General features: G+C 41.9%; 2 protein-coding genes across 2 annotated transcripts; one reads left to right on the plus strand and one right to left on the minus strand.

Annotated features, from left to right (window-relative positions):
- The first annotated feature begins 11087 nt into the window (after positions 1–11087).
- Positions 11088–12398, plus strand: LOC135614636 (VQ motif-containing protein 9-like). Its single transcript, XM_065112190.1, has one exon. The coding sequence runs from the start codon at positions 11103–11105 to the stop codon at positions 12180–12182; it is 1080 nt and encodes a 359-aa protein (XP_064968262.1). The 5' UTR covers positions 11088–11102; the 3' UTR covers positions 12183–12398.
- A 382-nt stretch (positions 12399–12780) lies between these two features.
- LOC135614637 (14-3-3 protein 6-like) lies at positions 12781–15730 on the minus strand. The gene is made up of 4 exons (XM_065112193.1): positions 15170–15730; positions 14802–14924; positions 13211–13327; positions 12781–13122 (listed from the first exon to the last, which is right to left on the minus strand). The coding sequence occupies exons 1-4, from the start codon at positions 15647–15649 to the stop codon at positions 13072–13074; spliced, it is 771 nt and encodes a 256-aa protein (XP_064968265.1). The 5' UTR covers positions 15650–15730; the 3' UTR covers positions 12781–13071.
- Between the last annotated feature and the right edge of the window lie 427 nt (positions 15731–16157).

Genomic DNA, 16157 nt, shown 5'->3' on the forward strand with positions numbered 1-16157 from the left:
TCAATCCTTAGATAGCCTAGGGGTAAAAGAAGTTCCAACCTCCCCCTCATCGAGAGAGTCGGTTCTTATGAACTCTAAGATTCTTTAGAACTTAGAGTCCATGAAAATCATATATGATAGAGACTCAGTAATGAGTATACAACTCTATGACCATTTACGATTTAGGTACTATATCCCGATCGAGTTTGAACTACAGATCCCTTGGCTCGATCACCATTCAAATGACTAAATATTTAGATTTATTTGTTTGTATTCTAATGCTATAAAAGCATGACTTTGTTTTTCTTTTCACCTAATGATTGTGTCTTACCTCTAATGATTGTATCTTACACCCTTATTGTAACATCCCTCATTATCGAAATTTTCGTATAAGTTTCTAGTTATAATATAAGTATCTATTTTAAATTTGATAAAAGAGCCAAAGTATGAATCTAAGAACTTATTCATAAGATTTGGGGGATTTTTTCAAAAAAAAAAAGTTTTGAGGACCTATATGTAAACCCTAAGGACCTAATCGTAAATATAATGATACAAGGACTAAACTGCAAAATGCACAAAATTACAAATCCCACCATTTAAGCCTCTCTGCCTTCGTTCATAAGGAACCAGAGAAGGCAGCTGCGTGAAAGCACAGGAGAAAGAAAGAAAGAAAAAGAGAAGAAAAAGGGGGAAGAAGAAGAAAAAAAAAATTTGGGGCTTCGAGGTTTCTTACTCAAATCTTCTCAATTGGGGTCATAATTCTCAAAGGCAAGTCTTGTTGGTTATTATGTTATTGTTGTATAAGCATATTTTGTATGTGATGAAATGTTGTCGATGAATCAAAATGGATATACTGTGTAAAAGTGTTAGAAGATCTCTTTTATTTGAAATTTCGGAATGTTAAGTCTAGTTTACGATGATATGAATTTGTGGTAAATGGTTGGAGTTTTGATTGTATAACTTATTTAACTTGTGGATTTATAAATGTTGTTCATGTTTGTCAAGTTGGTTTGGGTTGCCATAAATATGAATTATCGAGTGATGTGATATATGATTATAAACTGCACATGTTTTATAGATGTGAATTTGATAGAATGTTTTTTAGTGTCCTCAAATGTGTGTTTGGATCCTAGATGGATTTGTGTTGAAAATTTTAATATCATCGATAATATTTGAGGGGGCGTGACACTTATAGTTGGTGCCCAACTCGTGACGCTACTTGATAGCATTCCTCGGAGAATGTTATCACGTCAGTTTCACATCAACTTGCAAACTCTTTGTTGTTTATTTTCGACTGTGCAAGATAAAAAGTGACTACGACTTGGCTACTCGGGAGGGTTTCAGGTTTAGTGGTGCCCCTTCTAACAATAAGAGTTAGAATAAGTGATTCTTCCTTATACGTATAGGTTGAGATTGAGGGTTTAGTCTTTCCTAGTATGCATATTGCATAGATAACACATTTCCCTTCTTGTTAGACAAGGAGTTAGATTAAGTGCTTCAGTTAAGAGATATACTCTTTACTTCTGAGGCTATTCGAAAGACGAACAATGGCTAACTAATTGATATGGGTCTCAACTCAACTCCTCGAGGTATAATTTGAAAATCCCATCTTTTCAATTTTTTTTGCACTCTAAAAAGTAACTTGTATATCCTTATGACATTGATCTCCTACGGGTATCAAAAAGTAACTCATCACCTAGGGCATCAGCCCTGACTCGGTTTGATCGTCTTTTCACCACTGACCAACCAAGAAAGAAGAAAGTCATGAATAAGGTGTCTCGTTCTCAGTAGGATAAGGAACTTGACATAGAGCAGATTCTCAAAGAGAAACAAAACAAAGTGCCTCTTGCCTCCTAAGCATTGGCAATTTTAGAGAGCCACCAAAGCTCAAGGTCTTCCTCAAGAAGAAGAGAGAGGTAAAGGTCAGTATTTGACCCGTGCAAGGGCAAATCCCTACCATTCACAAAATTGAAGATAGTCAACCTACCAAACTTGATTCCAAATGCACCCAAGATGGGAGGGTATGTAAGAAGGGCAGAAAATATAGGATAACATTGAAGTCGCAGAGCAATATTGCTGAGGTTTCTTGTGCTCTTGTATAGTGAAGCAAATTTATTGTTTCGTCTTGAAGGTTTTGATTGACGTGGGCTACCGTAATAAAGTACTGGTAAGTTAAGTCATGGCTAGTCCCTTTACTATCTTATTGCTAACCTCTTTGTTTTTTACTTGTAGCATTGGCATTACATTATAGATCTTTTTAATTGTGTATGGGATCCTGGCTCTGTTTTCAATAGCAATCTCTTATAATCAACAATCACCGTGAGGAGGTGGAGAGATTGAGGAAGGAGATGGGAGACCCAATACTTATTGTTGAGGTAGAAGCTTTAGGAGACATGTTGGCGAGCCAATTAAAGGAGGCTGAGCGATGCTCCGTTAATCATGCTGAATAGTTGAAAGTGATTTAGAGCAACAATATAAAACATTGAGGATGAGTGTTGCAACTTACCCAAGAGTTGAGTTCTACGATGACATATAACTCTAAGCTCATTGAGCAAGTTATTACAGTTAATAAGCAAATTCAAGGTCTAAAGGAGGTGCTGAATGCTGAGAGAAGAATGATACCGATGTATCAAGAGGAGGCAATCATCAACTATAAGATCTTCATCAAGTTTATGAAGAGCTCGGAAATGTCAGGGTGTAGCTTCATAGTAGTACAAGTACTATGTTACCTTAGCTCATTTAAAGACAATATGTTCCGAGACGGAGATTGAGGAAGATCCATTCATCGAGTACCCTAAAATTCAAAATATTTTGATGGCTATTAAAGTACCTTTTAACGATGATCCCATCTCACCACCTCGCCCTGATGCCTAGTTCATTGTCTTCTGATATGTTGATCTTGCCTACCCTGACTCAGTAATTTTATCATTTTCTTATCGTGTCATCGAACTTGTCCGTCAAACCAATCTATATCTTAGTAAGTTGAGGTCTCATTTTGGATGTAGAGGCTCGACCAAGTTAGTGCAGTCTTTTTACATAATGGAACTTTCTTTCCTCAACATACAACACACATCTTTTATATATATATATGATGTGCATATTCATAGTCCGAAGAGGTGAGATAGAGTCGCTAGTGAACTTTATCAGCGAAGAAGTCATAAGGGGAATATTGTTAGTTGATAACTTAAGTTTTGAAAAGCATCATAGAAGATATTAGCAGAGTCATGATTTAGGTTGAGGTACTCTATATTTACCTCTTTAAAGCTTATATTCGAGTCATCTTCCATCCTTAAACGCTTTCGAATGGTAGCTTGGACATAAGCTGATGGTCATAAGTGCCCTGTAAGCCAATCACGTAAGTGATGACACGAGTGACACAACGTACAATCTTTTTGCTCATTATTATTATTGATATTTCCTCACTTTATGATTGTATTTTGTATATATTATGATATTCGTAGATCTGTGCAATAAGAATCAGATAATGATGATATTATGATAATGAGACCGATTCGCCTTTAAATATAGACCCTAAATAAAACCGTTCATAGGTTACTTAAGAAGAACATCTAGATAACCGTACAGACTAGTGTACTATATACCCGTTCATATGATGAATGTGGTTGGTCTTATAGCTACTCGTGTGGAAACACTAAATATATAATGCAAGGGCTCATTGGAGAATGAGTTTACTGATTAATCCACTCATGGAATACTACATGGTTGATAATACCTTACCGTTAGATAGTAATTTTATTATCCAATTATATATCTGGTCCTTAGACTTAAGATACTAAGGTTGTACTACATGAGTACTCTGCTGGTTGATACCGAACTTATAGGCCTGAATGTTTTAGATCTAGCACAACTAATTATTGAGAGTGGTAACCAATTTTATGAGAATAATTGAGTATCGATAGAGAATTATCCACTCTCGGTGTCATAAGAGGTATATCTTATATATTCTTGTTCAGGCATATCCCTGACTAAGGTTATTTAGATTGTGAGAAAAAGAGTTTTCTAGGAGAATCCGATTAGAGCGAGACTCGAGTAGATTCCGTATTAGCTTGATAGCATCATGCCCGATATATAATTTCTAAGATATTAGATAGACGAGGGAATATAGATACATGATAACTGAGGACAGACATGTCAAATAGATTGGATTCCCTAGTATCATTTAGGGAGTACGGTGTATTAGCCTGGTATATTGATGAGTCGAGTAAATTATTATGAAGATGATAATTTACTAAGTTAGAAAGAGTTCTAACAAGTATGACTCACAGCTAGCTCGATATTGGGCCTAGAGGATCACACATATATGGAAGTTGTTGCGACGAGTAGAGGTTTGGATATAAGATATCCGCTGGAACCACTATCTTATTGGATATCTACTAAGCTCCTGAATTATTTGATCTTGTGGATAAGATCCAATGAGAGATTATTGGGTAGAGATGTACTAATCCAAGAGGTTTGAATAGTTGGATGAAGATCAAATTCCCAATATGGTATGATCAATTAAGGTTAAGTTAATAGAGACTTCTATAAATAAGAGGGAACCAAAGGGCATAGGCTAGACTTTTTTTAGTGGCCACTATCTATTCTTCTCTCTCTCTCCTCCTTAGCCGATAGCCTCAGTTTGGGGCGTGTGGATAGCAAAAAGGGCTAGCCTCTTCTTGATCACGTGATGCGCATGAAGAGGAAGATTATGTAGTGATTTGAGGAGCGTCACATTTGTCGTGTGGATTAACGCCAGAGAGTATGACAGTTGACCTCCTTTATCTACCCCTACAAATATGAAATTTCATAAGGATACATGATCTCCCTAAATAACAAATCTATCTTGACACACATGATTTTCAATTTTGTATTTTGTTTTTGCATACAAATCTTCGACGAAACCTTTTTTTTTTTTGGAAATTTATGATTTTGTGTTTATATTCTTCCATTGTACTTGTAATGCTCTATCCAAATTTCCTGACATAAGCCATACGATCCGAGGTGTTGTACCTCCTAAGGTAGGTCCACTAATAATATCAATTTATCACTATATCGACCAATGGGTCGAGGTAAAGGTTCTTAGCGCCTTCAAGCGATTCGTCTGAAATGTCCCCAACATATGAGCTCCTCAAACTATTTTTTTAAGTCACAATAATCCCTTGTGTCATGACCATAATTCGTTAGTACCAGTAGTATTTAGGCTTGTTTCTTTTTTGCTAATGGGTCTTAATTGGGTGAGGATCTTTTAAGAGTCACTTATTTTTTATCTGTAAAAAACTTTAGTTCTAATCATTTTTAGGACGGTCAACTCGGAGCATGAGTGAGATAACTTGGGTCATTCATTTCTCTTTCACCATGATGACCTCAGGGTTAGGGCTGATTGTGACCGCTCTTGCTTCGGCCTCTTGCTTGCCTCCTCATGCTTACTTAAGACCATTACTTTGGTGATGATATATTGATTGACCCTTTAAGATGCCTCTAGTTTAGTCATTAGTGTTGTCTTTATCAATGACTAGAAAATATGAGCAGGCTTGAGACATCATGAAGGTCTGTATTAAGAGTGATGAATGAGCATCTATTATGCCTCAGAACTTATTCGTGAACCGACTGATAAATTCTATAAGCATTTGCTCCCCTCCCTTCCTAAGTTTGAGAAGTGTTACCATTAAAGACCATGAGCATATGTTCCCAAGGAAGTAAACTTTGAACTCCTTTGCAATCTGAGCAAAAGAACTAATAAAAAATGACTTTACTATTATCAAATGCCTCCAAGGATTAAGGATAAAAGTTCATTGGAATCAGTTTCTCTTCGATTTTCTATGTGAATGACGATTGACCCAAGGTGGGTCGACTAATGGTTCTCCTTTTTACTATTAGATCTCTCATCATATCTTCTCCCAATATCAATTCATCTATTATAATTGGATTCGTAGGGAATCCTCCATCAAATCCATTGATTGAGCCTTGGATTCTAGCATTTGCATTTACTGAGTGAGGTTTAAGAATCCCTCGATAGGGATAACCAAGTGGCTCAAGGCCGTCTATGGGATGACAGACTCGAGTCATTTAATAAACATAAATATTGTATTAATATTTTTTGTTGAGATGGATGCACTAATTTACGAAAAGATTAATTGTCGCCTCCTTTGGGTGAAAGTACTATAAGTTTACAGTAAATCCTCTTTGCTTGAGTATTCATCGAGAGGGTAAGTGGACGAGCATTCCTATGATAGTGGATCCTAATTCTATCGTCAAAAGTATTATTGAAAGAAGTCATTGAAGTCTTGGTTAGCCTTACGTGGTTCCAGACCCGTGTGCGCAGGGTTGTCTTAGATACTTCTAAGGTAGAAACGTTAAGCTCATGAAGTATCACTTGCATAAATATCGAGGTCGGGAGAGGTTTCTTAACCTAGTCCCTCCGATGCCCAAGTTAGTAACCTAAGGTAGGTGACTTGAGTGGTCAAAAGGTGATTCTCTCTTTTCATTGTGTTGAACATGAGCTTTTATACTTGATCGTGAAAAGACAAAATATTTTATGAAATATTCTAAGAGGAGGTAGCCAATAACTACCTCTAATACCCCTTGACCTTTTATCCTCGCGAGTGACAAGGGGCGATAACCTATAATTGCCTGCATTCAACCCTTGTCCACATAAGTAGACAAGTAGAGGGTGGTCTTTATATTCTCCTTCCAACTTAAACACAATATTAAGATCATATGTCAAATGTTGATTAACTGTTGATGTTCTTCCTATCATAATGTGTACTTCAGGGGCTCTTACAAGAGGGATTTAAAGTACAACGTCTTATTCACTTGACATATTAAGCTTATGCCTCTTTAATTAGTTCGCCAACTTCATGCATTAAGCAAATGCTAGCAGGGTTTGGGGTGCCCAACTTGCACCTTGAATTGACAACTTTTGTTCCTCGATAAGGGGTCGGTTCTCGTCGATAGCAGATGCCGACGTGAACCTCAACTTTCCATCGAGTGTGGAGGTCAATAATGATGGGGGTTGATTTTCTGACCTCTACGACTCGGTGACAACATGACTTGCAGTGAGGACCATAGGCGAGGGGTGTATATGCTAGTCATAAGTACCATACAAACCAATCATATAAGTGATGACACATGTGACTTGGCACGTAGTTTTTTTGCTTATTATTATTATGATATTTTCTCATTTTATATTGCTTGATGTATAAATATATTGTGATGTTAATAGATTTGTATAATAAGAATCAAATCGTGATGAGATCACGATAACGAGATTGATTCACCTTTAAACACACCATAAATAATTATAGTCATATGTTACTCGAGAGAGATATCAAGATAACTGGACAAACTAGTGTGTTGTATACCCATCCATATGATGGAGGTGACTGGTCTCATAGTTGTTCGTGTGGGGACACTAGGGCTACATTGTATATACTTATTGGAGAATGAGTTTGCTGAATGATTCGCTCATGGAAAGTTTGATGGTTTATGATATCTCATTGTTAAATAGTAATTTCATCGTCTCAATTGTGTTTCTAATCCTTAGACTTGAGAAACCAATGATATCACGTATCAGTACTCCGCTCTTTGATAGTAGACTTATATGTTTGGAAGTTCCAGATCTAGTATAGTCGATCATCGGGAGTGACAACCAACCTTACGAGAGCTATTGAGTATCGGTAGAAGATTATCTACTCTCGGTATCATGAGAGAAATATCTCATGTATTCTTGCTCAGATAAATCCTTGGCTATGGTCATTCAAATTGAGAAAGAAAGAGTTCTTCGGGAGAATTCAATTCGAGCGAGACTCGAGGAGAAACCGTATGAGCCTGATAGTATTATGACCAGTATATAGTCTCTTTGATATTAGATGGATGAGGGACTATAAGTACATGATAATTGAGGACAGATAGGTCAAAAGTATTTGATTCCCCTATATTGTTTGGTACTGTGGCGTAGTGGCCTAATACGTCCGCAATCGATGAGTCGAATGAATTATTATGGAGATAATAATTTACTGAGCTAGAAAGAGTTCTGATATTTATGACTCATGACAAGCTCAATATTAGGCTTAGAGAGTCATACACATACAGTAGATGTTACGACGAGTAGAGATTCATATATGAGATATTCATTGGAGCCCTATCTTATTGGATATCTATTAAGCCCATAAATTATTGGATCTTATAAATGAGATCGAATAATAGCTAATAAGAAATTATTGGGTAGAGACCCACTAATATAAGAGGCTTGGGTTATTGGATAGAGATCAAATACCTAATATGGTAGGATCCATTAGACTTAAGTTGACAAGGGATCTCTATAAATAGGAGAACACTAAAGGGTCATAGGAAGACTTTTTAGTTGCCACCTCCTATTCTCCTCTCCCTTCTCCTTCTCATATAGCAGGTGTGGAGATTTAGGTAGCGATTCGATGAGCATCTTTACAGCCCCTATCTTGTGGATCATCGCTAGAGAGGATGACGCTTGATCTCCTTCATCCTCTCCCACAGATCTACAGAATTTCAAAGATATACAATTTCCCTAAGTAACACAATTATCTCACACATGGTTTTTAGTTTTATGAGTTTTTGTGCATCAATCTTTGTACGACGATGAACATATTTTTGAAAATATGATAATTTTATTTTATGTTCTTTGGTTGCACATGTGATATCAACCCTAGGTTTCTCAACAGTAAGTGTTAGCAACAATGCAACGAGTTGTAGAGACTCCAATCGTTAATCTTCTCTACCCATCGTCGAGGGACCCACCTTGCGTGGAGGAGGGGGTCAATTTTTTTAACCTCCATATCTTGAGCAAATTAGGGTGGTCAAGCTTCCCAATCTCCATAGCTCGAGGAGGACTACAAGTAAGAGGTGCAAGCATTACTAGTGATGATGTAGAGGGTTGCGAAAACTCTCATCGTCGACCTGCCCCTCCCATCACCGAGGAACCCATCTTAGGAGGCGAGGGCCGATTTTTACCTATATTTTCCTGACCTTTGTTGCTCGTTGGCGACAAAAGAGGAGGGTCGGGTACTCGAACTCCATACCTCGAGCGGAGGAGGGTGGTCAAGCCTCTCGACCTCCATGGCTCTGTGAGGACCATAAGTGAGGCATGTGGGTGCTTTTGGCGATGATGTGATGAGCTACGGAGACACTTATTGTCAAGCGATCACCGAGAAACCCATCTTAAGCGGAGGAGGGGGTCGGATTTTTTGATCTCCATTGCTCGATGAGAATTGCTGACAAGGGGTGCATGTGTTGCTGGTGACAATCTATCGTCCCCCCCCTCCCACAGAAATAAATAAATAAATCTATCATAATCGACAAAACTAATGAGCTATATTTGGTATCGTCGTACCCATCTCAAGTTAAAAGGAGGAGAAGATGATGACTTCCGAGTGCTCGACCTCACTCTTTTTGTATATTTTAGTAAAAAATTAAAAAATAATAATTATGATCTCATGCTGCTCGAAACCTGTTTTTCATGCGGATTCGGAGTGTGAATTGGATCCGACCCGAAAACTCACTTGATCCGCTCCTCTCGAACAAGAATTTTAATTGGTTCTTTCGATCGAAACGCTTTCATCCTTTTCACCGCCGACCCGGTTGCCCTACCTGCTCTGTTATTGCGTGCGGTGGTCCCGCTTTCTGCGGTCCTTCCACGACTCCCCGCAGCCACAAGGACAGGTGCGTGAGACGTGTAACTCCGAAGAAGGGGCAACGGGCATCGTTCGATGATCCATAATACATGGAACACGTGGAGGGAAAACGAGTGGTCCCTTCCCATCCGGTGTCGGTGACCGATCTCTTTCACCAGATCTACAGTGCCTCTTAGTCTTACTACAGCCAAAATAACAGGAATTTATCTCAGCCTTTAGATCACGATCCGACGCCTAAAACTAAAAGATCAAAATAAATAGTGAAGATGCCCGGAAAATAGAAATAAAATGAAAGAAAGAAAAGGATGAGCACGGGAAGTAGATGTGGGCCGGTCAACCGTCAAAGGCGACGCTTTGGTGCCAAGCGAGCCCCTCAGTTGTCGTGTTATTTAGCAGACAGAATCTTAGAATTCCACTGCAAGCAAGACAGCAACCGCAAAATTACTGCCTCCTCTCCCCCCCTCTCTCTCTCTCTCTCAAAGTTGTCGTTATCTTACGGTCTCCGAAACGCAACCTTTTGACCGTCTCCATCAACGGTCGTCATCTTCATCAGCTCTGTCTGCTCCTTCCTGGGCCCCTGCCTGCTTATTATATTACACCCATCATTCATACCTTGTCTCTCTCTCTCTCGCTCATACAAACTAATACCCAGACATCGGGTGTGGACTTTACTTCCTCCATTGAATGTAAATGAAGTGGGTTGGATCGTTGTTGATCTGAGATGAAGTAGCTAACGGGGTTTCGACTCAGTATGTAACATCCCTGATTAGTCCCGTATCGAAAGTGGATAAGACTATAAATGACTTATAAGGATTCGATGAGTATACTACTATCAACTTCAGCTTAAGCATTTTGATCAGTGGATTAGACCAAACGAAGTTAATAGACTAATTAGCCCATCAGGCTCGGGTCATAATATTTGGTATCAGAGCCGACCTAACACCACTGGGCTACGCCTCACATGCACTATGCTAGGGTTTGATCTGAGTTATGTTGGGGCTTGACGAGGACATCAAGCCTTTGAGTGGGGGTGATTGTAACATCCCTGATTAGTCCCACATCGAAAGTGGACAAGACTAAAAATGACTTATAAGGATCTCATGAGTGTACTACTATCAACTTCAGCTTAAACATTTTGGTCAGTGGATTAGACCAAACAAAGTTGATAGACTAATTAGCCCATCAGGCTCGGATCATAATATTTGGTATCAGAGCCGCTCGGATCATAATATTTGGTATCAGAGCCGACCTAACACCATTGGGCTACGCCTCACATGCACTATGCTGATTTGAGTGAGGACAACTTCAGGTCAGTGGATTAGATCAAACGAAATTGATAGACTAATTAGCCCATCAGGATCGGATCATAATACAGCACCCGCATGCAATGAATGGGGAAGATGAGGTCTTTGTCTCTCTGCAGAACAGACGCGATGGATTCCTTTCAAATCTTTTCATATGGCGAGTGACACACAGGAGAGAAATGGGTTTAATGAGCATGTGCTGTCGCTTGTCAGTGTCCTCAAGCTATTGTTATTATATGACCCAACACCGCCGTTTCCACACACAAAAGCCAGGAAAGAAGATTCAAACGCCCTTTCAGTCTTGCAGATAATGATGGAGAAAGCCTGTCATTCCGCTGCTAATCTCTCCTCCTCCTCATCCTCCATCTCCACCACCACCTCCGCCTCCTCCTCCTCCTCCTCCACCACCACCGTCATCGCTGCGGATGATCACTCTTTGACTCCTGCTGCGGCTGCTGATGCTTGTACTGCTCGCGGCGGTGGCAGCAGCAGCTCGGCCAGCAACACCAAGACAAGCAGCAATAGCTCACTTAAGTCACTCAACAGAGCCTCCTACAAGATCTCCAAACCGCTAACCAGAAGCCCTAATCCTGCAGCTGCATCGACTGCTGCTGCTGCTCCGGGTCCGGAGGCGGCGGCGGCGAGCGTTGGTAGCGGCGGGGGAGCTCCGCCGTACCAGCCGCAGCCGCCGGTGTACAACATCGACAAGAACAACTTCCGCGACATCGTCCAGAAGCTCACCGGGTCGCCTGCGCACCACCAGACCCGTCCCCCGCCTGCGGAGCTGCCGCCGCCACGTCCCCCCCTTGCCGTCCCACCCGTGGCCACGTCTGTCGCCGCCGCCCCGACCTCCCGCCTCCACCGCATACGCCCGCCGCCGCTAGCCCACCTCGCCCCCCGCCTTCCGGCCCTCGCCCCGCCTCCGCCCCTGCCTGCCGTGGAACCCTGGACGCGGCCCCCGCTGTCACCTCTCCCACCACTCCCGACCGTCAGCGCCGCGGCAGAGTCACCGATCTCGGCCTACATGCGTCGCCTCCGCGGCGGTGGCGGCCTTCCGTGCCTGGCCCCATCTCCAGCAGTTGCGCCGGCGCTGCCGCCGCCGAGCTCGCCGCTAGGTTTCGGATGCCTGCTGTCGCCACGGACGGCGTACCAGATGATGATGGCTGCGCCGGGGTTGGGGCTGCCGACCTCTCCAGGGGTACAGCTGCCGAGCCCGAGGTTGGGAGATCCCTGAAGCGGATGACTGACATCGTTTCGTGCTCGTTACCGGTCGTCAAGGTACTCCATGTCTTAGCCGGAGGTGCGCCGCAGTTGCAAATTGTTATGTGATTTCATATGCATTTTATGTACATCAAAACACACCTGCTTTGATCAGCATTGGTGTGAGGGGCAGAAATACATACATGTCCTCGATGCCAACCAACATGATTATATGTTAGGTTTGATTCCATTTCTTGTTCCCCCCAAATACATACGATCAGATCGAAAGATATTTTTGTGGGACAAAAAGGCACGTACTAGAATTACTTTGCGTGCGGGAAGGGATGGCTCGTGCTATGCAGCATAACCCCTTGGAATTCAGTCACGCTTACTAATTTGTTAAGATAATTTCGATTAATATGTACTGATGTATCCCATTCTTCTCGACTTAAACAAGGAATTCTACTATATATAGTGTGGTGACTGATTGTGCCATAAATTATCTTTGTTCCAGCAGTAGAGCCAATTGCTAGTGGATAACTGACGGCCATAAGCAGACCTTGGATGACCATTATTGTTCTGTATGGTATTATCCTGAGAGCAGCGTGTCACATGAATCTCGATGCCCACAATGAAGCAGAGTGGCTCTATCTAGTCAATAAATCAGTGACAACTCATGCCCCTCAAAATCCACACACACTGGCGGCAGAGACGCCACTGCGGAAGCAAACGACACATAACAAGAGGGTTCCATCAGCTTAAAATGAAAAGAACACGAACGACAGCGAATACGAGAAACGAAGCACTCGACATCGAAGCGAAGACCACAGAGAAGACGCAACCTCCACCTATATATCATATGGCAAAGCAAGAGGATTTGAAGAGATTGAAGCTTCTTAATCGGGAGACATGATATATTTCTGCTACTGGTCCTCGCCCTTGGGCGCTTCCTTGATCTCGTCCACTCCATCATCCTGTTTGAGAGCAAACAAATCCACAACAATGAATGGGGTAGGATTCTTCCGATGCGAGGTGAATTGAAGGTAGAACAAGTAAACCCACCTGCATGTCTGAAGTCCACAGTGTCAGGTTGTCACGAAGGAGCTGCATGATGAGAGTGCTATCTTTGTAGGATTCCTCTCCTAGGGTGTCCAGTTCAGCAATTGCTTCATCAAATGCCTGCCGGATGATCCATTGTAATCTTTTAGACAAACAAACGAAAAGAGAAAAAAGGTGTAGACAGACACTTAAAGAAATCAATAGGGATCTTAAAACTTACATAATAAGAACTATGACAGGAGTTGATTAATTAAACACTCATACAAGATTGACTTGTACCAAATTGAAGGCTTAAAGGTATGAAGCTGATGGAGCTGATAGCTATCTTTTACCAAATAACATTAAGCATGATAAGATAAACAAAGAGTCTATCATAGACAGTAAATTGGGTTAGATGATAGAACAATCGCCATAGCCATATACATCTCCAACTGCCTTTGTACACATCACAAAGAATCAAATTTCATGTTATATATTAAATAGAATGATCAATTCAATTAACATGTCAATTGAGCCAAACATAACCAAGAAGAAATCAACAATTATACAATACTCTTGGATGCAGCATAATCAACATGAGATTGCAGCCTTGATTCACAAGAAAAAGCAATATTAAGTCAGAGGACTTTGGCATTTCCATTAGTTACAAGCAACAGATTCGACATATGCAGAGGTAGCTGGCAAAACCAAACCGCATGTGGAAGGCCAAACCTAAGAGAAAGAAAGATTTCCATGACTAACAATATCTTTCCACCTTAAATGTTTGCTCAATCTTCAAGGAAATGTAAAGGGGTAAAACAGAATAAGTTCTTAACACAACCTTATGTTGAACTGCACAAAGAAATAGTGGTGCAAGTATATCAATAAAATGATGTATTGATAGAGGAAAATTGTCCCTAGTCATGGTTCGATACGTGGCAACGCAATCGGCAGTAAGAAGGCAAAGCTCGGTCACTGGCCAGGCCACATGGGCCATAGTCCAAAATAACGATATGGGAAAATGTTCCGTCTTACTACGAAAATGAAAGGCTGAAGGAACATTCCATTCATACCATCAAATATTATTCCTCCCGGTTTGCCCGCTATAAAAAGCTATTCGAGATACAATACTCGAGATCAATTACTGTTTATTAAAGCTACTCCATTTCGTCATCCGGACTCAAAGGGACCACATTAGGAAAGCTGCTCGACCTTAGTCTTTACGCAAGTCAGCTATGGAGCGCAAGCTTTCGACCACACCAGATTTCTTGTGCACGTGGCCTAAACCGAGTCGGGTTAATCCAGACATCATCGGTATTACGAGCATCATGTATCAAAAATTAACCAAGAAAAAAATGGAACCCCGAAGCCATAGAACTATTAATTTTGAAAAGGGAGTTCTGAGATATCAGAAAACTTGCAATGAATTAGATAACTACTGGTTCCCAAATCCCTATCCACAGACAATAAGGAAGAGACATGGCTGAGGTGAATCAAGCTGTCAAACATTACAATATGGCAGAGCGATAGTATAGATGGAGTAATTAACGTAATAGCCTGCTTTCGAAAGAGAATGCAATTTAGAATGGCCATAACAAAGAGATCCGTAGTTCACCTGCTTTGCGAGGTCGCAGGCACGATCCGGTGAGTTCAGGATCTCGTAGTAGAACACCGAGAAGTTGAGTGCGAGGCCCAGCCGGATCGGATGAGTGGATGAAAGCTCCGACAACGCAATGTCCTATCAATCCATAGATACAAGCCAAATCAGAATCCAAAAGATACATGCACTAACGCTAATCCTATCGATCATCTTGTTTCCATCCGGCATCCCCCGTCAAGCATCAAGAATATCAGAATATTAATGTACAAAACAAAGATCAAACGACTCAATCCAGTGATCTGATGACTAACTCTGGGTTAGTCAAGACCATATCATGGAAGACCAAGGGGTCAGATCGGGAGAGAGATTAGACGAATAAGTACCTGGGCGGACTTGTACGCGGCGAGGGTGGACTCGGCCGCGTCCTTGCGGTCGGAGCCGGTCTTAAACTCGGCGAGGTAGCGGTGGTAGTCTCCCTTCATCTTGAGATAGAAGACCTTGGAGTCGGCGGCGGAGGCGGAAGGGACAAGGCGCTCATCGAGGAGGCGGAGGATGCCGCCGCAGATGGAGGTGAGCTCGGCCTCGATCTTGGCGCGGTAGTCGTGTATGGCGGCGACGTGGCCCTCGTTGCCGCGGCTCTCCTCCTTCTGCTCGATGGAGGAGACGATCCGCCACGATGCGCGGCGGGCGCCGACCACGTTCTTGTAGGCGACCGATAGGAGGTTGCGCTCCTCCACCGTGAGCTCCTCCCCTTCCATTGCGGCCCCCGTCACCTTCTCCATGAACTCGACCATCTCCTCGTACCGCTCCGCCTGCTCCGCCAGCTTAGCCATGTAAACGTTCTCCTCCCTCGGCCCCGCCATCGCCACCGCCACCGCCGCTGCCTCTACCGCCCAAAGAAACCGAGGAGGAGAACCAAACAAAACGCAGACGGAGAAGAAAAGAAGAGGCAGAGAAGGCAGCTTTTAAAGGGGAAGATAAAAAGTTTGTGCAAGGATCTTCTCCAACTTCGGCTTCCAATAAATCAATCGAATTGCATATCACAACCGACCACAATGGGTACCGATCACCATCTCCATAATGATCGGTCCCATCATTGTACAATCACTGGAGAAGATCCCAAACCGGAACTCTTTTCTATTTTCGTTTTTTCTGAAAAATGAATAATAATAATCGGAAGGGAAATTTTAAGGGCCGTGCGGTAAAGAAGTTACAAGGGCTGATGAATGCACAGCAGATCCCATGAGAGTGTTTGTGATCCACCGTCGATAGCAAGTAGGAAGAAGCATCGGGTCGGTCGATCCACAAAGCGACAAGAGACAGCTGTCTTGTGATGCAACGCTTTTGGAGGACGACTAATTAAGAAAGGAG

This window comes from Musa acuminata, chromosome BXJ2-6, assembly GCF_036884655.1.
Source record: "Musa acuminata AAA Group cultivar baxijiao chromosome BXJ2-6, Cavendish_Baxijiao_AAA, whole genome shotgun sequence".
Lineage (NCBI taxonomy): Eukaryota > Viridiplantae > Streptophyta > Magnoliopsida > Zingiberales > Musaceae > Musa > Musa acuminata.